At 42.2% G+C, this 22,414-nt stretch overlaps 1 protein-coding gene across 9 annotated transcripts in view; it reads right to left on the reverse strand.

The window, feature by feature from the left end:
* Window positions 1-22,414, reverse strand: part of LOC124883862 (chloride channel protein 2-like) — a 231,731-nt gene that overhangs the window by 55,221 nt on the left and 154,096 nt on the right. For all 9 annotated transcript variants that reach the window (XM_047391271.1, XM_047391276.1, XM_047391272.1 and 6 more), the window contains 2 exons: window positions 4,071-4,140; window positions 1,078-1,188 (listed from right to left, as the gene is read on the reverse strand). In XM_047391271.1, the coding sequence (XP_047247227.1) occupies window positions 1,078-1,188; window positions 4,071-4,140 (181 nt within the window). The remainder of the gene's footprint in view (window positions 1-1,077; window positions 1,189-4,070; window positions 4,141-22,414) is intronic.

Here is a 22,414-nt window from a genome sequence, read left to right on the forward strand (position 1 = left end):
CTACTCTCTAAACCCTCAGCTCAGCTAAACAAATTCACATTCTTCCCCACGCAATCTTCTCCTACATACCCATAAGGCCCACACAACCAATTCAATACAGGAGGAAATCTCTGCTTCAAACCTTTTTTTCCTTCACGTAAGTGTATAAAGAGTAGCATAAAGTATAAGACCAAACAGAGCAGTGTGGAGTGAATGAGTCTTCATACACACCGAGAAAATGGATGAGTCCAATTTAAACAAAGGAAAAAAGGAGAAACAGTGGAGAATGAGAGAATTAAAATAAAGAGGTAGCAACATAAAGAGGGAAAGAGGAAATGGATGCTAGATAGGAAGGGTTAGCACACGCAGGTTTCATTGTTCTTTCCCGTAACTTAATTAAGCCGAGAGTGTCAGCTCCCCTCCACCCCTCAGATAAATGCTGCTGTTGCTGCTCCCTCCTCCCGTCCTAACGCTCGGTCCTTAGAGCGAGCTCTGCTGTGTGAGATGAAAGAGGCTCATCAGAGTGTCGGGCCTGCAAAGGGCTGAGTCATCAGCTACAGCACAGCACAACAGCATCAGCAACCCCAGAAAAACAGAAAACAGCAGGCACCAGAACCTGCAGCAGAGGCACTACTGTCAACAAGTAGCAACACTGGTATCATCAAAACTCAACTTTAAGAAATGCTGAGTATGTGTCATTTCTACCACTCATTTACAATGCCAAATAAAACTATTGAACTATTTTGGATTTAATTTAAATTTGGAAGACCTTATAAAAACAGTTCTCTGCCAGGTGATTTTGGTCATTTTAGTTTCTATTCTGTTGAACCCTGACTCTGTTTTGTGTTATTTATTATGGCTAATCAGAGCGTTTGGACTTTGAGCTAGAAGTCAGGGGTGCAGATAGAAATGTAAATAGAAACCTTATCAAAATAAAAACTGTATGAATCTTTGAAACATAATAATTTAACCTGCCAGATCAAAAATACATTATTGTGAGAACAAAGGAACACATTAACATTTATTCAAAATCATAAACGGAAAAAAAGAAGAAAACAACAAGCTGTCCAGTAATAAATTAATGAGTCCTTAACATACCCACAACAGCATAGCCTCCTGGCACTATGGGATAGATGGACCCATCTGATTGAATGCCATCAGGGAACCAGGCTGCCATGCTTTCTCCAACCAGACGGCCAAAGGCTGCTCCTACCATGGCCCAACCAAACACAAACGCACGGGGGAAGAAAGAAACAATCAGACTTTGGGTTCCCGTCTACATGTACAGTAGCAATATAAACATCAAATACAGACTATAAAGACTATAAACCACTGTGGATGGTTGTAGGAGACATAAGTTGGTGGATTAGAGTCTTAAAGTTAAAAGCCACTGACCGTCACAAGCAGCTGGCTCAACAGAAATCTCTACAACCCAGGAAGTGGAGACATCTTTCTCAAAAATAAACTGGTGGTCATTTTGTAGATTAATATTGAATAAGCAAAACAAGAAGGCTTTTACAGTATAGAGTCTTGGTTCATTATGTTGCAGGGTCCGGTTCTGGTTCAGCTATGATTTTGCTTTTACATATGTTTTTTTTTTCCTCAAACATCCATACAGGATGGATTCTACAGGTCCTTCTCAAAATATTAGCATATTGTGATAAAGTTCATTATATTCCATAATGCCATGATGAAAATTTAACATTCATATATTTTAGATTCATTGCACACTAACTGAAATATTTCAGGTCTTTTATTGTCTTAATACGGATGATTTTGGCATACAGCTCATGAAAACCCAAAATTCCTATCTCACAAAATTAGCGTATTTCATCCGACCAATAAAAGAAAAGTGTTTTTAATACAAAAAATGTCAACCTTCAAATAATCATATACAGTTATGCACTCAATACTTGGTCGGGAATCCTTTTGCAGAAATGACTGCTTCAATGTGGCGTGGCATGGAGGCAATCAGCCTGTGGCACTGCTGAGGTCTTATGGAGGCCCAGGATGCTTCGATAGCGGCCTTTAGCTCATCCAGAGTGTTGGCTCATGAGTCTCTCAACGTTCTCTTCACAATATCCCACAGATTCTCTATGGGGTTCAGGTCAGGAGAGCTGGCAGGCCAATTGAGCACAGTGATACCATGGTCAGTAAACCATTTACCAGTGGTTTTGGCACTGTGAGCAGGTGCCAGGTCGTGCTGAAAAATGAAATCTTCATCTCCATAAAGCTTTTCAGCAGATGGAAGCATGAAGTGCTCCAAAATCTCCTGATAGCTAGCTGCATTGACCCTGCCCTTGATAAAACACAGTGGACCAACACCAGCAGCTGACACGGCACCCCAGACCATCACTGACTGTGGGTACTTGACACTGGACTTCTGGCATTTCCTTCTCCCCAGTCTTCCTCCAGACTCTGGCACCTTGATTTCCGAATGACATGCAGAATTGGCTTTCATCCGAAAAAAGTACTTTGGACCACTGAGCAACAGTCCAGTGCTGGTCAGGCGCTTCTGCCGCTGTTTCTGGTTCAAAAGTGGCTTGACCTGGGGAATGCGGCACCTGTAGCCCATTTCCTGCACACACCTGTGCACGGTGGCTCTGGATGTTTCTACTCCAGACTCAGTCCACTGCTTCCGCAGGTCCCCCAAGGTCTGGAATCGGCCCTTCTCAATAATGTTCCTCAGGGTCCGGTCACCTCTTCTCGTTGTGCAGCGTTTTCTGCCACACTTTTTCCTTCCCACAGACTTCCCACTGAGGTGCCTTGATACAGCACTCTGGGAACAGCCTATTCGTTCAGAAATTTCTTTCTGTGTCTTACCCTCTTGCTTGAGGGTGTCAATAGTGGCCTTCTGGACAGCAGTCAGGTCGGCAGTCTTACCCATGATTGGGGTTTTGAGTGATGAACCAGGCTGGGAGTTTTAAAGGCCTCAGGAATCTTTTGCAGGTGTTTAGAGTTAACTCGTTGATTCAGATGATTAGGTTCATAGCTCGTTTAGAGACCCTTTTAATGATATGCTAATTTTGTGAGATAGGAATTTTGGGTTTTCATGAGCTGTATGCCAAAATCATCCGTATTAAGACAATAAAAGACCTGAAATATTTCAGTTAGTGTGCAATGAATCTATAATATATGAATGTAAAATTTTCATCATTACATTATGGAAAATAATGAACTTTATCACAATATGCTAATATTTTGAGAAGGACCTGTATAATGATGATGCTGGTCAAGCAAAGCATCCCCAAACCATGACACTTCCACCTCCATGCTTCACAACTGGTATGAGTTTTATTTTATTTTTTCTTAAAATGTTGCATTTAGTTTATTTCAAGCATGTCCTCTGTTCTGGTGTCCAAATATTTCCAAATATTTCTGACTCATCCGTCCACAGAACATTATTCCAGAGGTCCTGGTCTTTGCCTCGCTGGCAAATTTTAATCTGGCCTTGTTTTTCTTAGAGCAAAAAAAAATTGCTCCATGCACACCTCCCATTAAAGTTAAACTTGGGCAGTCTCTTTTTGATTGTACATGCATAGACTTCCAAAGTAACAGTACAAACCAACTGTAGTTCCCGTGATGCCCTTTTAAGTTTTTTGGAGACTTCTTTTAGCATCTTGCGGTCTGCTTTCAGGGTTGGACAACAATATGTGGGTGTGTTGGAGGGGGGGAAATCAAAAACTGTCTATCAAAAACTGTCTATCATCAGGTCTAATTGTTTAATATAATTTGCATTTTTTCTGTATTTTTATAATTTATATTTAGTATCCAAATGTCCAAATACTGTACCTAAGAAGAACAGAATGCCAGAGAGTGTCCTAATATTTTTTACATTCTGTATACATTTACAGAAATGCAGGAAACTCACTCTACTTGGTTTATTACTACTGATTTGTATTATGATAAGGATCCAAACGGTGTTCTGCCATTAATGTTCCGGCATCTGAACAATTCCTGGTTTGATGGTTTTTTCATTGTTTTGAAGTAAGGACTGTTCAGTCTTTACTTCAAGTAAGTACTTTCTTTTGGTTGCACCTATTCCTAAAAGACAAACCGTCCTAAAATGCATATTGTTAATAGATCATTACCGATGACAAACACAGGCATGAAGGCTCCACAGGGCACTGGAATGGTGGTGGCCAAGGCAGACATCCAGAACTATAGAGAAAAAAAACAAAACAATAGGAAGACAAAGACATAAAATAAAAGAACAGCGTGGCATTTCAATTAGTCCAATGCAGTGCGCCCTGACATGATAGCGAGCGAAGCTGAATCTCGGATCAGCAGTGAGGGGGAGCGGTCATGCAAAACTTACTGCTGAGGTTATATTGAACTGACACATTCATTCTTCATTTGACAAAGACCCTGAAACAAAGCCTTGGTAATGAGTGGCCTTCGCTGATTGGCTGACAGCAGGCAAGGGGAAAGAACGGCTAATTAGGCAAGAGGGACAAAAAAAAATGGAAATGTCAGTGCTGACAATGTCTGAGCATTGCTCTGTGCGCACATGTGTAGGTGGACCTGTGCTTAAAAGGAATCAAGAGATGCGAGTCTTTAACTTCAGCTCCACAGTTGTTACATATTATACCTCATTAACATTCATTCAAGTTCTGCTCAGTCAGCACAGTATAAATCAGGTTAAATATGTGATCAGTCCTTCTATCCTTGACACCAGGAACAAACACAGGGAACCAGTAATATTGTAACACATAATCAATTGTTGGGTAATGCTAATGTTACTGGGACGCAGCAGTGGCGCAGGGGTAGAGCAAGCGACTCATGTACGGTGGCCTCTGTCCTCGACACAACTGTTCTAGGTCCCAGTCCTGACCCGAAGACAAAATAAAGGCCAGAAGTGCCACAAAAATAAATAGATAAAAAATGAAAAAAGAAATGAGAAAAGATAAGCAAAATAGATTTTTTTAAATATACAAATATCTGTAGTAACACGACTTAGATTGTCAATCACATGACTCAGCCTCTGAACATGTATGACCTGCTTTCCAGAGCTGGCTGTAAGACTAGACTGTGTGGAGCAAATCATCTGTTGAGACAATCTACTTATACTTACCTGAAAATTAATACGTACTCGTACTCGTCTTCTTCCACTTTATCCGAGACCGGGTCGCGGGGGCAGCAGACTCAGCAGACGCCCAGACGTCCCTCTCCCCAGACACGTCCTCCAGCTCCTCCAGGGGGAGCCCAAGGCGTTCCCAGCCGAGTCCATTCTGCTGCCAGCCGAGAGACATAGTCCCTCCAGCATGTCCTGAGCCGTCCCCTGGGCCTCCTCCCGGTGGGACGTGCCTGGAACACCTCCCGAGGAAGGCGTCCAGGAGGCATCCAGTATAGATGCCCGAGCCACCTCAACTGGCTCCTCTCGATGTGGAGGAGCAGCGGCTCTACTCCGAGCACCTCCCGGATGGCCGAGCTCCTCACCCTATCTCTAAGGGAGTGCCTGGCCACCCTACGGAGGAAGCTCATTTCAGCCGCTTGTATCCGGGATCTCGTTCTATCGGTCATGACCCAAAGTTCATGGCCATAGGTGAGGGTAGGAACGTAGACCGACCGGTAAATCGAGAGCTTAATTTTTCGGCTCAGCTCTCTCTTCACCACAACGGACCGGCACAATGCCCCCGTTACTGCGGCAGCCGCACCGATCCGTCTGTCGATCTCCCGCTCCATTCTTCCCTCACTTGTGAACAAGACCCCGAGAAACTTGAGCTCCTCCACTTGAGGCAAGAACTCCCCTCCAACCTGAAGAGGACAAGCCACCCTTTTCCGGTCGAGAACCATGGCCACGGACTTGGACTAGCTGATCTTCATCCCAGCCGTTTCACACTCGGCTGCGAACCGCCCCAGCGCATGCTGTAGGTCTTGGCTAGAGGGGGCCAGCAGGACCACGTCATCCGTAAAAAGAAGAGACGAAATCCACTGGTCCCCAAACCAGACCCCCTCCAGCCCTTGGCTGCGCCTAGAAATCCTGTCCATAAAAGTTATGAACAGGTCCAGTGACAAAGGGCAGCCCTGCCGGAGTGCAACATGCACCGGGAACAGGTCCACCTTAGTGTCGGCAATGCGGACCAAACTCCTGCTCCGCTTGTACAGAGACCGGAAGGCCCCTAATAAAGGGCCCCTGATTCCATACTCCTGGAGCACCCCCAACAGGGCACCACGAGGGAGACAGTCGAATGCTTTCTCCAGGTCCACAAAACACATGTGGACCGGTTGGGCAAACTCCCATGAACCCTCGAGTACCCTGTAGAGGGTATAGAGCTAGTCCAGTGTTCCACGGCCAGGACGAAAGCCATACTGCTCCTCCAGAAGCCGAGGTTTGACTATCGGCCGGACTCTCCTCTCCAATACCTTGGTGTATGCCTTACCAGGGAGGCTCAGGAGTGTGATCCCCCTGTAGTTGGGACTCACTCTCCGGTCACCCTTCTTATGAAGGGGGACCACCACCCCAGTCTGCCACTCCAGAGGCACTGTCCCCGACCACCACGCAATGTTGAAGAAGCGTGTCAACCATCACAGCCCTACAACACCTAGAGACTTGAGGTACTCAGGGCGGATCTCATCCATCCCCGAAGCCCTGCCACCACAGAGCTTTTTAACCACCTCTGTGACATCAGCCTGGATGATGAAAGAGTCTACCCCGAGTCCCCAGCCTCTGTTTCCACCAGAGAATGCATGATGGCAGGATTGAGGAGATCCTCGAAGTACTCCTTCCACCGCCCGATAATGGCCCCAGTCGAGGTCAGCAGCCTCCCACCCCCACTGTAAACAGTGTTGGCGAAGCACTGCTTGCCCCTCCTGAGGCGCCGGATAGTTTGCCAGAATCGCTTCGAGGCCATGGAGAAGGACTACCAGTTGGCTCCTCCCAGGCCCGGGTTTTTGCCTGTGTCACAGCCCGGCCGCGGCATGCTTGGCCTCACGGTACCCGTCAGCCGCCTCAGGAGTCCCACAAGCCAAACACAGCCGATAGGACTCCTTCAGCTTGACAGCGTCCACCACAGGGTTCGGGAATTGCCGCTGCGACAGGCACCGCAGACCTTACAGCCGCAGCTACAGGCAGCAGCATCAAACAATAGATGTGGAGAACATGGTCCACTCGCACTCTATGTCTCCAACATCCCCCGGAATCTGGTCAAAGCTCTCCCGGAGGTGGGAGTTGAATACGTCCCTGGCCAAGGGCTCTGCCAGATGTTCCCAGACCCTCACTATGCGCTTGGGCCTGCCAAGTCTGTCTGGCTTTCTCTTCTTCCAGCAGATCCAACTCACCACCAGGTGGTGATCAGTGGACAGCTCAGCCCCTCTCTTCACTCGGGTGTCCAAAACATGCAGCCGAAGGTCTGACGATATGACAACAAAGTCGATGATCGACCTTCTGCCTAGGGTGTCCTGGTGCCAAGTGCACTGATGGACACCCTTACACTTAAACATGGTGTTCATTATGGACAATCCGTGACTAGCACAGAAGTCCAACAACAAAACACCACTTGGATTCAGATCGGGGAGGCCATTCCTACCGATCACGCCTCTCCAGGTGTCACTGTCGTTTCCCACGTGGGCGTTGAATTCCCCTAGCAGAATAATGGAGTCCCTGGGAGGGGCACTATCCAGCACCCCCGACAGCGACGCCAAGAAGGCCGGGTACTCCGCACTACCGCCCGTCCTGTAGGCCGAAACAACAGTCAGAGACCTATCCCCACCCCGAAGGCGCAGGGATGAGACACTCTCACCCACTGGGGTAAACCCCAACACGAGACGGCTGAGCTGGGGGGCAACAAGCAAACCCACCCCAGCCCGCCGCCTCTCCTCGTGGGCCACTCCAGAGCAGAAGAGAGTCCAGCCACTCTCGAGGAGATGGGTTCCAGAGCCCTAGCTGTGCGTGAAGGTGAGCCCGACTATTTCTAGTCAATATCTCTCAACCTCCTGCAAAAGCTCAGGCTCCTTCCCCCCCAGTGAGGTGACATTCCACGTCCCTAGAGGCAGCCTAAGCATCCGGGGATCGGGCCGCCGAGGTCTCCACATTCGTCTGCCGCCCAATCCTCTGGCCGGGTCCCACGAGGAGCAACCCAGTCACCAGGCGCTCTCTGACGAGTCCCGACCCCAGGCCTGGCTCTAGGGCGGGACCCTGGCTCCGCCATACCGGGCAACGTCACGTGCCTCGATCGTTTAGTCCTCATGAGGGTGTCTTGAACTGCTCTTTGTCTGACCCGTCACCTAGAGCCTGTTTGCCATGAGGCACCCTACCAGGGGCATTTAAGCCCCAGACAACATAGCCTCTAGGATCATTCAGGCACTCAAACCCCTCCACCACGTTAAGGTGGCGGTTCAAGGAAACTAATTAATTTTATTAAATGCTTGCAGCTGGTTATTTACAAACAAAACATATGTTTACCATGAAACAGTGGAGATACTATACAATACAGCCAATAAAAAGGTATTTTTACAAGTTTTATTTAAAAAAGCAAGATGACAATTAGCCTCATTGCATTATTGCCTAGGTCATATTTGTCGAAATATGACTGAGGCAATAATGATATGAGGCTAATATGATATGATATGAACCTTATTTTTAAACACAGTAAGAATAACTAGAACTACAAGCAGTTTCAACAGGTTCCAAGCTCAAACTAGGAAGTCTTTCCCTGGCTCCGCCCCTCCCAGCGCACCCATCACATGCATTTGCCAACCCAGCATGTGTCGACCGCATTTTCAATAGGGTCAGATTAGAACTTGCTTGCAGAAGCACTCAGGCCTAAATGGCTTGTCCCTTACAATGAATTCTGGGTATTTGACAGCATTGATTCAAAAACTACTTAAGAATCAAATGTGTCTCCTTAAATTCTCTAAAATATTACTAGAGGAAGCATTTCATGACATAAGTACAATATGAAAGTCCCAAAAATTTTCATAGATTGATTATTGTTTCAAAAGAAAAATATTAATTTCCACTTTTATTAGGAACTAGAGGCGGAGTCATGGGGTAACAGCAGCCGATCAAAATGTTGTAAGCTCCATCTTTAAAACTTCAGAGTTCAGTTTCATTTTTGATCTGTCATGTTTAAAAGAAACAGACAACAGTAAAAACACTAATAAAATGTCTGACCAGCATCAGAATAACACAAGCTGACTGTTTCTCATCTTCCTGCAGATTATTTTAAAACCATCCATCCTGGAATTTATGGAGGTAAATGTGCTGCTTACAGCTGATTATTTTCACCTGAATCCATAAACATTATTTCTAACTGAGTTCTTGAACACTTTGGTCTCCTAATATCTATATCGGTATTAATAAATTCCTAAAATCTTCTTTCTTGCTCTAAATGTTGTGTTTAACTCACTTTTTCCAGCTGCTGGTTTGGATGAGAGATTAGATGATTAGGATTGTAAAGCATTCAAAATTGTTGCTTGTTATTTAAAACAACGTTAATAAATTAGATGGGCTGATATTGGGGCATCTGTTTGCAGGGAAACTGGGATAAATAATATTTGTGTGATTAAATTGAACAAAACAAGGAGGATCAAACATTAACTGGATGAAATGTTCATAAAGATCTTGCTCTGACTTAACTCTCAGGTGAAAAAGCAAACCAGCCCAAATAAAGAACTGTATCAACAACAAACACTTAAAAATCAAAAGGTAGGATGTTAACAGAACCGAATGTTAACAGAACCGAAGGTTGATGTGTTGTCTCTCATCGACCACTGAGATGAGTCTTCCACTAATTAGGTCAGTTTGGGTTATTAATTTACTACTTGCTTCAATGTGGGGCAGCCCATTTATCCATCTGAGCTACACAAAACCAAGGCTTTGTCGCATTTGCATGCACAAAGTGCAGCATGTGAGTTGGAGTATTGTACAAGCTATTAGACAAATCTCATTGCTGTATTAATCTCATGGTTTCAAATAGACTTTTTAATTACTCTCATTGCTTCGTCTCTCTCCTTCCTCTCTCCGCTCCCTCTACTCCATCTATAGTTAGCAGTAATTAAGGCCAGCTGCCACGGTGACGTAATGCATCTCCTGCAGCCCTGCACCGCTACCGTTTTCACACCCCGAGCAAACACACATATTTGCGTAGGTGTTCAGACACCCCCACGGCACACACCATAACACATACTCTGTGATGAGAATCAAAGCTCCATGCTACCAGACACACAAACATTTGATTACACTAAATGAGCCTCGTGGGGAAAATAAAGCAGACAGTGGATTATTCTTCAGACAACCTTTTCCATCTTATTGTTGCTCTTCCACCCAGACAGTAAAGCACAAATGAGAGATATGGAACACTGAAGGATCTTTGAACTTATAATAAAGCCAAAACTTAGGCTGAGGCCACAAGCTCTGTGGACATCACCACAGAGCATGCAAGGGTGTCACAGTGTAGGTGTTGGACATTATCTGACAGCCATGTTCTCCACTCAGTCTGGGTTTTTAATACTGTCTAATATATTTGTAAATAAAACTAAAACCAAGTAACATAGAAACTGAAAGCTGAATTACCAAGGAAAGGGAAAGGCAAGAAAAGGGAGCAAATTGGCATTTTCACAATTGGGAGAAATTTGAAGTATTTCTAGTAGCTACCACTAAGACAGGCTTGGTGTGGAAACTAAAGGAGGGTCGCCCATCACTCTTTAGATGATGCAAATCATGAAAAATAGGTTTAAAAAAAGTAAAAAATAAAAATAAGTAAAAGCAGCATGTTTGTCAAGCTGCTGACTGCAGGCCAGCTATCCAGACATACAGCCCTACTACTAAACCATCCAATATCAGCTAGTTATACTTGTGTTAATCTACTTCCAATAGGCACTTAAAAGTTACTACCAAATGTAGCGGTTTTTCACATTTATGCTTAACTCTTTGTATGGAAATTTGAATAAATACATGATATAAATATAACTTTAAGAACCAATATGTTACTGTAGCAGCAATAGAAACAACTGTATCTTTTCTGTTTTCAGTAAAAGTGATATCATGTTGGCATCAAGTTTTTTTGTTTCGCAGTTTTTGTAAATACCACGATACTGTGAAAATGTGGTAGGTACTTTTACTGAAGATATTCATATGGTGAGAATCTCATATCAGCCCGTGTGTGTAGGTTTAGTTTATAGTTACACAACAGTTAACTTCATTTACACTTGCTGCAAAATCTTAACACTTACAGGCTTGTATAAAAAGCACTAACTGCTTTCTGATGCTCTACATTCTCTACTTTGGATTGTGACTTATTAATTTAACACTGCAGCAGAATGGATAACAGGAAATATGCAACGGTCAAAAAAGAACAAGAACATTTTTTCTCAAACCAAAAAGTAAAAAAAAAAAAAAGATTTTAGCCAAATCAATCTTTTTCATTATAATGCGTCAAGCTCCACTTTATGTTGCCACCTACAGTCTGAGTCACTCCACTTCCAACAATCCGCTGTTGTCTCATGTAGTTTGACAGATTTAAACAGCCTCGTCTCTGAGAAAACCACTTTGAAAAATGTCAAACACAGACAATAGTCACCACTATGGAGAGATGAAGGATAAACAATAAAACTGGAACAGAACTGAGTAATCATTTTAATAAAACACAAAAAGAACAATGTACAAACATGGTGGAAAAAACTGATAAAAACTGGGCAAATCTGGGCTACAGATTCATTTTGTGGTCTAAAAGAATGGGTAATTACTCTCCAAGAACAAACAGCATATTAAAATCACACTACAGCTTTTTAAAATGGGAATAGGATTTTCTTAGAGCTCTAAAAACAAAAAATATTAATTATTTACTCACAATGGCCATGAAAACTGGGACATAACAGCACTAGAGACTGAAATAAGACACAATTGGTCAGATGACTGTCAAGATTCTTTAGTGTCACTTGGCACAACAACCTTTTGTACACATTAGTCTTACTATAAGTGTAATGTTGGGATCAGCCTTTACTCAGCTGAAATCAGTAAAGGGCTCCTTGTCTGCAGGGTGTAGATTACAAGGTAATCTGATCCAGCTGCTTGTTTACACAGAAAAACCCACTTGAACACAGGTGAATGTGACAAGATGCTACCGGCTGCGTCGTCTCCATCCCCATAGGACAGCAGTCCTTACCATGGCAACCACTCTGACGTCTGCAAAGTTACAGAGGCCCACAAATCCCCCCTGGCTCAGTGTTACCTCTGAGATAAACTAATGAAAAGATCCCCGCTGGCTGTTAATGTCCCTCCATGTATTTTTAATAAGTACTGTATCCTCACTGGTGGAAAAAATACAATGACTTTAGTAATGTCATGTTACAGACTGAATGTTGTTGCTGACTAATTAGACTCCTCCTCAGAAGATTTAGTAACTAAAGCAAACTGCAGGCATGTTCAGTTTAAAGCTAAAATACTTACAGGGCTGAATAATTATCTTGGAATACTGTGATGTATGTGTGAGGTGTAAGCTGCTTTTCAAACAAAAAGGTTGTCAAGGAGGAAAGAGCTCACACAACTTATATTGAAACTATATTTGTTCAAGATGGAACCTCAGAGTGGACTCAGCTAGCAATGCAGATACCCAATCTTTAAAGTTTTCAAATCTTCAGATTGCTAACACCAATTTTGGATAATTCAAAATTCTCTTTAAGAACTATAAAATAAGAAGATTTCAGAACATGACTGAAAATATTTTTTATTTGGTTAATTAGTCAGATTAGGTTCAGAGATGACATAAAGCAGTCTCTGTAAGGCAGTGTCTGGTATTTTAAAACAAAGACATATCTATTAGAGATTATCATGGCTAACATTACTAACAATTTGGTCTCATGTTGAATCCTTAGAGAATGCACACCCTTAGCGTAACTCTCTCGCAGCCTTAACAGATAACACTGTTTTGATTTAAAATATTTGAAATGGTTAACTGAGTCTTCTTTACTCAGTAACAGCCTCCACATTCAAAAGTGTTGCAAGTTTGATCTGATAGTGCTCAGTATGGTGTGATCACTGAAAGGGAAAATTCATTTTCCAACCTGTTTGTCACCATTCAAGTTAAAATTTGACCAATTCTGTTTTTTTTAGTCAATTTCAAGGTGTAACATTTTCCTTCAATACTGTAAACATTGCGTTGGAGAGCAACATGGGAGGATCTGGTTTGAAGGATTCTTTGGAGACTGTAGCAGAAGTTTGAGCTGGATTTCCTCTGTGGTTGCAGGAGAAGCCCTGCTTATCTTAGCAACTTACCACTTCTGTCTTTTTGCGATCTGAGGCAACTGCCTGAAGAAGCTAATTTTGAGGAATGGATGCTGTTGGTTCGGCACTGATTTTTGTCTTTTCCCAATATGCACACCTGTAGAAACCTTAGTAAATGCAGGATCAGTTTAAACAGAATGTGCTTCGTTAGATTAACCAACTAACTAACTGTCATGAAGGGAAGGAAAAATATAACCCGATGAAGATTTGCTTTAAAATCAGCTGCGCGTATGTGGGTTAAGCTTGACTGGTTCTCCTGCCTGAACTAATGCTACGCTCAATCTTATGTCCCAACTATAACTTTAGCAAATCCTGTGCAGCAGCAGTGACTCATTTCCCCCCCGAAGGAATCATTAATTTTTCATTTAATCTGATTTAATCGACTCACTGTATGTCTCACAGAAGAGGTCCACAGCCATCAGACATAATAAAGATTTCCAGCCAGTAACTTAATTGAGACTTCTGTAAGACAAGGCTTTAGTATCAGAAAATAACTCTTCAACATAAATAGTTTTAATGGTTTCAAAACCTTCAATAAGCTACCAGCAAACTCAGATGGAATCCTACATCAAAATCCAATTAGAATATTCCTAATGAACTGCATGAATTTTGAAAGTGGCTTCAATATTATGTATTTATAGAGTTGCTTAAGGCATATACTATTTTAGAGGAAGAGGAAGTGGTTAACATGTTCAATTTATATTCAACATTGGATATTATTTCTACTGAAGATTTGGGCAAGGTGTGAAATTCAAATTCAGATTAGCTGATTGAATACAAATTCAGATCTATGCAACTACAAACCAGTCTGAAATTGGACTTTATTAATGTTTATAGGTTCATCATTAGCAGGAACACTGAATAGTAACTGGAAGGCTCAGGAGACAAGGGCCTTAAATACAGGAGCTGTTCAATCAATGAATGATATGTCACACTTTAATTTTTTCCTATTTTATTTAAAACTGCAAAAATATCCTGAAGTTTTTTATGACATCCCTTCCATCAGTTGGCTGAAAGAGGGCTACTACATTTCCCTTTTTCTACAAAACACATGCAACTGTGGGATTTTTACTCCAGGTTACTGGATAACCCCCTTCCAGCCCATGTCTATTATAGAAATATTTAAATAAAGTCGCAGTGGATTGGCCAAGAGGAACTTTTATTTACACTAAGTGAAATACGGTGGAAGAGTCAAAGTGGGCAGTTTGTGTTGTACTCTGCAAGCTGATGTATTAAAAGGGCAGGCTGATAACATAAAGTTTCATTTTATAATGACAGGTGCATTGTGGGTAGAAGGCATTGGAGGAACAAGACCCTATCCTCAACTTTAGAAGTCTCCCTGCTCTGCCTCATGGTGAAACAAAATTCTTGACCAGTTTTTGTTTTCTCTCAAACATTTGAAGCTATCAGACAAACACAGCTGTGAGTTACATAAATAATTATTGTAATATTAAAGCCTAGCCATGATATATCATTAATCACTGGCCATGTTTGAAATGAGGCATCATGCCCTTTTTTTTCCCTCCAACAGTCATGTTTTAAAAAAATAATCAGGCTTACCGTGTTTCTGTATTGAACTTGCCTTGTCTAAAATTGCCTGTAAAATTGCAGATGTCGGTTTTGATCTCAATGGCAGGGCTCCCTCCTTGTGTGTTTTTAGACGTCAGCAGTCGTCAGTTCTTTAAACCTACTTTTCTTTGCATAATTTGCTAAAACAGTGATTCTGACAAAAACAATACATTATGTGTCACTAATTCAGTCAAATCTATTGTTGTAAGTTTTTATAGTTTAAAGGTTTTTATCACACATTCTCAGAACACAGAGAAAGCATTAACTTCTATTTAATAATTAGGAATGATAAAAATGAAAAACGTACATTACTTCTCAGATTGAAGACTGGAAAAGACTTGAGATGCACCTCGCATTATCTGAATGATTTTTAAGTACCCGAACAACAAGCTACAACATTTTTGCCATCTTTATGCAAAATAGCTCAAACTGAGTCAGACTGGATAAAGAGCCTCCAGGTTTGGATTCAAATTGGATTTAGGTCTAGACTTTGACTGGGCCATTCTAACACATGAATATGCTATGATCTAAACTACTCCATTGTAGCTCTAACTTCATGTTTAGAGGCATTGTCCCGCTGGAAGGTGGACTGTCTGACCTGGTCTCTAGTCTTTTGCAGCCTCCAACAGGTTTTCCTCAAGTATTGTCCTGTGGGAAGATGGTTGGAGCTTCCCATCAACTCTCTCCAGCTCCCCTGTTCCTGCTGAAGAAAAGCATCCCCACAGCATGATGCCACCACCGCCATTATTACCATGGTGATGGTGTGTCAGGGTGATATATTAATTTATGATCTTATCTGTGCTTTGGTATCACCTTTCTTTTACCAACAGATTTCTTCTTATCATTGCTCCGAATCACTAATATATGCCCTGTTAACAGACTCTCTCACCCGAGCTGTGAATCTCTGCAGCTTCTCCAGAGTTACTACGAGGCTCTCAGCTGCTTCTCTGATTATTGCTGTCCATGTTCAGGCATCCAGTTTAGAAGAACAGATATGTGTGGGCATGTTTGCAAATGTTCCAAACTATTTCTATTAACAGAGGATGGATTAAAGATAACTCTGAGATGTTTAGGTATGAGACATTGCTTTATAACCTAGTCCTGCTATAAGTTCTCCACCACTTCCTACCTGACCTATCTGCTGGGTCCTTTGGTCTCCATGATGCTGTTTGTTCACTGATGTTCTCCAATAAACTTCTGAGGTCTTCCCAGAACAGTTTTTTTTATACTGAGATTGCACTGGGTTTTATTTAGGAGCATCAGGGTAAAGATAGCTGAATTCAAAATACACACCACAGTTTTCTGTCTTTTATCTGGTGATTTTCTTCTAAATCACGAATCCTTTTCCTCCCGTCTACTGTATACATTTGCAATTACACCGCACTGTGTTGTTGTATCTCCTAAAATTCCCAAAAAAACATTGAAGGTTGTGACTGTCAAATGACAAAAAGTTCATTGTGGTAAAGTTTAAGGAACTCTTTAATAACAGGGCTTGAACAAAAGTGAGTCAAAACAAAAAGAGGGAAGGCATGACATCCCATACAAACACTGCCAAATATTAAAGCTTAAACTACCCACAGCAGTAGTATTTTTTGAGTTTCTGAGTGCAATTTGGACATAGTTGCATTGCCAGTGTAAGTTAAAGCTGGGACAACTTGAAGAAGTCCTAAAATGGAACAGGACAAAACATCTCTTCCATTTATTAAGAGTGTGGATTTTAATTTTGTGTTATGTACACTTACATAAAGTGTACAGATGTCAAGGGTATCATTTATGACACCATCGAGAACATTTCTATTCAGTCAGCTAGAAGCTCTTTATGCTCTTGTATGTAAATCATTTCCAGAGGACAGAACTTCTCAGGGCCTCAGGGACCCTCAGGGGCCCGTCTTGGATTCCCACTCCAATTACGGAGCCCAGCCAACTCTTTAATTGTAAGGCACATACACTGCCATTTAGACACATAGACAGTAGAGGACATGAACCTATATTAATATATCCATTTCACCCCGAGAGCTTATAATAGCACAAGACTAAAAATAACATCTCACCATTAAGAACGCTAAATTGGCATGCAGCTTTGTGAGTGCACAGAGTGTATTGGAGCTGTGTTGAAGCTAAAATCGTCACAGCAAGTACTAACATGCTAACATTTCCCTGTCTTTGGTTAATTAAGGCAAGCAGCTAAATGTTAGCAGAGCTGAAGCTGATCAGGGTCCCTGATGTTTTCTACATTTCAGCGTAAAAAAAGGATCACTAAGACAAGATGGCTGCCAGGCTGAATAAAATAACTACTCATTACAGAGAAGCAGGAGTGAGAGCAATCTCCCCTTTGAAAACCACCAGGCTGAATCCAGTTAAACCAAAGGCTGTAATTAGACAGAACCATTAGAGCCCGGCTTTGAATGTCGAGTGTGTGTCAGTGAGACAGAGATAGATAGGGAGAGGACATGTGTCAGAGGATAGCAGCAGATACGTGCTCCACTGCTCAATAAGGTTGTTTGTCTGTTTAATATATCTTACCATGCAACAGTTTTCATACCCCATGCCTGTTTTGTCAATTAGTCACATTACAAACACAAACTTTCATTTGCATTGTATGTGATAGACCATCAAACAGTACAGCATAATAGTGAAGTGAAAGGAAAATAATATTTGCTAATGTCACAGGACTAGTATGGCACAGGTGCAAACCTACCAGGGCATGACCGGTAATCTAAAATGGCAAGCTGGCAAAGAGGAGCATTAATCGGAGAAGTAGCCAAGAGGCCCATGGTAACTCTGGAGGAGCTGCGGACATTCATAGCTCAGGTGGGAGAACGTGTCGACAGGACAACTATTAGTCATGCACTCCACCAATCTGGCCTTTATGGAACGGGCAAGATAAAAGCAGTTGGTGAAAGAAATTTGCAGTTTGCCAAAAGCTCTGTCTGGGTCACCTACATGAAGAGCTGCTGCTGTTTTTATTACCTCGCTCAGGCTCAGTGTACACATCCACAGAGGATGGATGTCACGGCAATGAGGTGGAATGATTCTGAAAGGAGAATATTTCACTAAAGGACAAAGCGAGGATTGGAGACACACTCACACACACAAAATGAGAGAGCTGCTATTAAACAAGTTATTAAAAGTTGACTCAATCAAACTTGCTTTATTCAAAATCAAACCCACTGCTTGGCATTGCTCCTTCTAAGTATACAGAACCAGACAGAACACTGAGTGAGACATTCCCTGTTATAATGCTGAGAAACAACTGCAGTAAATCAGCTCCCTCCATTATTGTTGTACAATTCAATGATCTATCTCTCTGCTTACAGAACTTTGACAGCAGAACCATGTGTTACACATCCACTTCACTGTGTAGCTTTACACTCATTTTCCTGGACATCGTGCTCAGCAGCAGATGCACAGTGGGTAATCTAATGTTACATCAACATGGATGAAAACAAATTATAAAAGTGCCATAAAAATTATTTGACCCTTCATTGATTTCTTCTGTTGTTACGTTTTTGCAATACTTAAAAGTTTTAGATCATATATAGTGCTGCAATATTTGCCACTTTATAGTATCTGCAATCGGTCTCAACAGTGCACATGCTGCTGCCGCTGTGTTAACACACCGCCCTCCGGACCGTCACAGGGCTACAGTTAGATCCCAAATGACAGTGGTTATCAGACTGTGTGCAAACTTCTGAAAAGAAATGGTTGCTTCTCCGCGAATGGAGACGTGCTCCGTTTATAGACGCACTGACATGAGCTGCTGCGTGTGATGAATCTGTGCATGACTGCCGGAACATCAGGACAGCTTGTTCACAACCTAGGATGCAGAGAAATGATATGAAGCAGAACATCTCTCTCCACTGTAGTGACACAGCCACTGTGAGCTCTTCCCCACACACACTATTGTTGTGATCCGGCTGTTTGTACACACTCTTGTACGCTTCGTCCACTGCATGCTCCCAGACTCTGTTATTAGAGATGGTGGAGAAGCTTAATGTTTAAAATGCTGATTACACTGGACTGGAGCTGATGCTAGTGGACATCATGAAGGAGGCTCATAGTTTGGGTGAGAGGAACGGGAATATTTTTAGTTACTGACTGGTTATTGTCTAATCAGTGTTGTCTCCTCTGATGTTCTCCCTATGGCTTGTGTAGAGTAAGTAACCGTAACCTTAATCCTAAGCTAAAAATTGTCAAAGAGAATGGGTATAAAAGGATAAAATACTGAGGAAAAAGTCCAATTGATTTGTAAATATACTTTTAAAATGAAGTACATCTCTTCTGGGTCCTCAACTTCTTTGACTGCGACGAGGAATCTTGTAAGAATTGGAGCTGCAAAAACAAAGTACAACACTAATTGGTGGCAAACTTTAGATGTCTGCACCACTAGAATAATAGAATTAGAGCTTCAACCAGCTGATTTCAGCCTGCTACTGGCACAGGGTTCAGGAGAAAGAAAAAGGCACAATTCAGACCAAAGGTCAAAAACATTTGAATTACAACAAAGTCCTAAAGAAAAAAAATAATTACTGACATCGGCTATCAGCCAACAATGTTTTTTAAGCTCACTATTGGCAATAGAAAAACCCGTACTTGTCGACCTGTATTTTAGGAGCTTATTATGAATGTTCTGATGATATTTTTCTACATGTAGACAGCAGCAGCTGTAGTTGTATTTGCAATCATTTAGATCCTGTCTTTAGTCACCCGTACATGAACCATAGTGACCACGTGAACACTCATAGCCCTACTCTCTCTTTGTTTCTACACCCACATATACATTTACACAGTTCTCTGTGGGTACTTTACTTTCTGGATGAAATTCAAAGTACAGCCACAAACTCACATTTAGCCTTGTATCATTTGTTATTGGACAAAGGACATTTGTATTTATTCAAAACACCAGCAAATAATCCAATAAAGATACAAGCATGACCATTTTCAAAGATAAGCCTGTGTGACATACAGCTCAAACTTCTGTGTATCCTCTCTTTATATCTGAGTGCGAGAGAAACAGGACAATGGAAGGTGAATAAGAGGATGACCTATAGTACTGAGGTATATTTACTTAATTTTCTCTTACAAAGTATATTGCACTGGCTTGATGTTAATATTCCCAGTTCAGGGCGCGGCGCTGATGGTGTATGGGTTAAGCGCGCGACCATATACGGAGGCTACAGTCCTCGAAGTGGCCGTCCTGGGTTCGAGTTCCCAGACCCGGCGACATTTGCCGAATGTCTCCCCCTCTCTCTACCCCTGTTTCCTGTCTGCCTACTGTTAAAAAATAAAGGCCACTAGTGCTGAAAAATATCTTTAAAATGTTCCTAGTTCATCTCATTAAAACCTGGATGAGTTGAGGTGTTAATCCTTTACTCCCACCTGATCAGACCACTTACATCTAAGAATGGTCTTTTAAATTCTGTACCTCAAGCAAGCAGACTTTCCAACATGTCCTATTATAAACCAGTAGCGTTGTGCAGCTGCTGTGATAACTGACAGCAATACTCTGCTGAATGCTTCAGCTCCTTACATACGTCTGTCTCGCCACCTGTCACAGGTGAGCTCTGTCATTAGTTATGTGGGATAATCAAAGGCTGTGATCATGTTATGAGGCCAGACTACCAGAGTAGCTGATATTCAGCTCGCTGGCTGTGCACAAGCCACTAATAGGTTACTAATCATCTTTAAACTCCAGGGTTAATTGTGGAGTACCACAGGGCTCAGTACTTGGGCCAATTCTCTTTACTATATATATGCTTCCAAAAGGTCAAATTATTAGGCAGCATGGGATAAGTTTTCACTGTTACGCTGATGATACTCAGCTTTACTTATCCATAAATCCTGATGAGCCCAACCAGTTAGATAGACTACAAGCATGTCTTGAAGATATAAAAACTTGGATGACGTTAAATTTTTTGCTTCTAAATTCAGACAAGACAGAAGTTGTCGTCTTTGGACCGGAGTCTTTAAAAAAGAAACTGCTTAGTCAATCACTTAACCTGGATGGCATTAAATTGACCTCTGATAATAAAGTAAAAAACCTTGGTGTTATTTTTGACCAGGACATGTCATTTAAATCCCATATTAAACAGGTTTCTAGGATTTCCTTCTTTCACCTCCGGAACATTGCCAAAATTAGAAATATCCTATCTAGGAGTGACGCTGAAAAACTAGTCCATGCATTTGTTCCTTCAAGGCTGGACTATTGTAATTCGTTACTATCAGGATGTCCACAAAATGCAGTTAAAAGCCTTGAGCTGATTCAAAATGCTGCAGCAAGAGTTCTGATGAAAATTAAAAAGAGAGATCATATTTCTCCTATTTTAGCTTCCCTTCATTGGCTCCCTGTTAAATCCAGAATAGAATTGAAAATTCTCCTCCTCACATATAAAGCCCTTAATGATCTAGCTCCATCATACATCAGAGATCTGATTGTTCCATATGTTCCTAACAGAGCACTTCGTTCTCAGACTGCAGGTTTACTGGTGGTTCCTAGAGTCTCTAGAAGTAGAATGGGAGGCAGATCCTTTAGTTATCAGGCTCCTCTCCTGTGGAACCAGCTCCCAGCTTTAGTCCGTGAGGCAGACACCCTGTCTACTTTTAAGGCTAGGCTTAAAACTTTCCTTTTTGATAAAGCTTATAGTTAGAGTGGCTTAGTTTATCCTGAGCTATCTACCTTATTTTGTACCTCCGTCTTCTTCCCTCCCTGTTGGTTGGAGTAAGGGGGAGTCAGGTTTAGCCAAAACCGGCTCAGTTATGAGGTGCAAACACACCCTCCATTTCTGCTACCTGTATGACCCCTTCTCTTTTCCAATCGTTATAATCAGTCTGACAGAGGGAGGTATCCCAATCATTGTGGTTTTTAGTATAACAATGACCATCAGTGGGACCCTTTGTGAGGTGCCTTGAGACGACATTGTTGTAAATAAGCGCCGTTTAACTAAATAATCTGAACTGAAACTATCTGTGTAGTTATGCTGCTATAGGCTCTTTCACCCTCTTTGCTACATTCTCACACTACTCTCCAATTTTGCATTGTTTGCTGATATTTCAGCTTTTAACCTTGTTCTCTCTTTTCTCTTCCTAGAAGCTACACCTGGCCTGACTCTGTGTCTGCCTGTGACACCTTTCTGGAGAGGGGAATCGTCCGAGCTTCTGCTGGCAACAACTTAATGCTCACCCTCTACCGATGATCCACATAGCCCTGTCTTTTAGTGTTTAACCCTTTCTCTCTCCTAGACATGGAAATTGACTGAGCTTTTACTGTAACTAATTATATGTGCTCTCTTTCAGACTCTAACCTTGAAAACTGGCTCAGAGTTTATCTGTTCATTCTTTCTAGGTGAAACGACTAAAGGAGCTACATCCATTAACATTTACTTTTCCTTCCCATAGAAAGTACTTCTGGATCAGTGCTTCTGTGTTCTTTTTGTGTCTCTGCTCTGTTCTCTCACACCCCCAGTTGGTCGTGGCAGATGGCCACTCACACTGAGCCTGGTTCTGCAGGAGGTTTCTTCCTGTTAAAAGGGAGTTTTTCCTCTCCACTGTCGCTACATGCATGCTCAGTATGAGGGATTGCTGCAAAGTCGACGCCAGTGACTGTCCACTGTCTCTACATGCTCATCCGGGAGGAGGGAATGC

Source organism: Girardinichthys multiradiatus, chromosome 18 (genome assembly GCF_021462225.1).
Source record: "Girardinichthys multiradiatus isolate DD_20200921_A chromosome 18, DD_fGirMul_XY1, whole genome shotgun sequence".
Lineage (NCBI taxonomy): Eukaryota > Metazoa > Chordata > Actinopteri > Cyprinodontiformes > Goodeidae > Girardinichthys > Girardinichthys multiradiatus.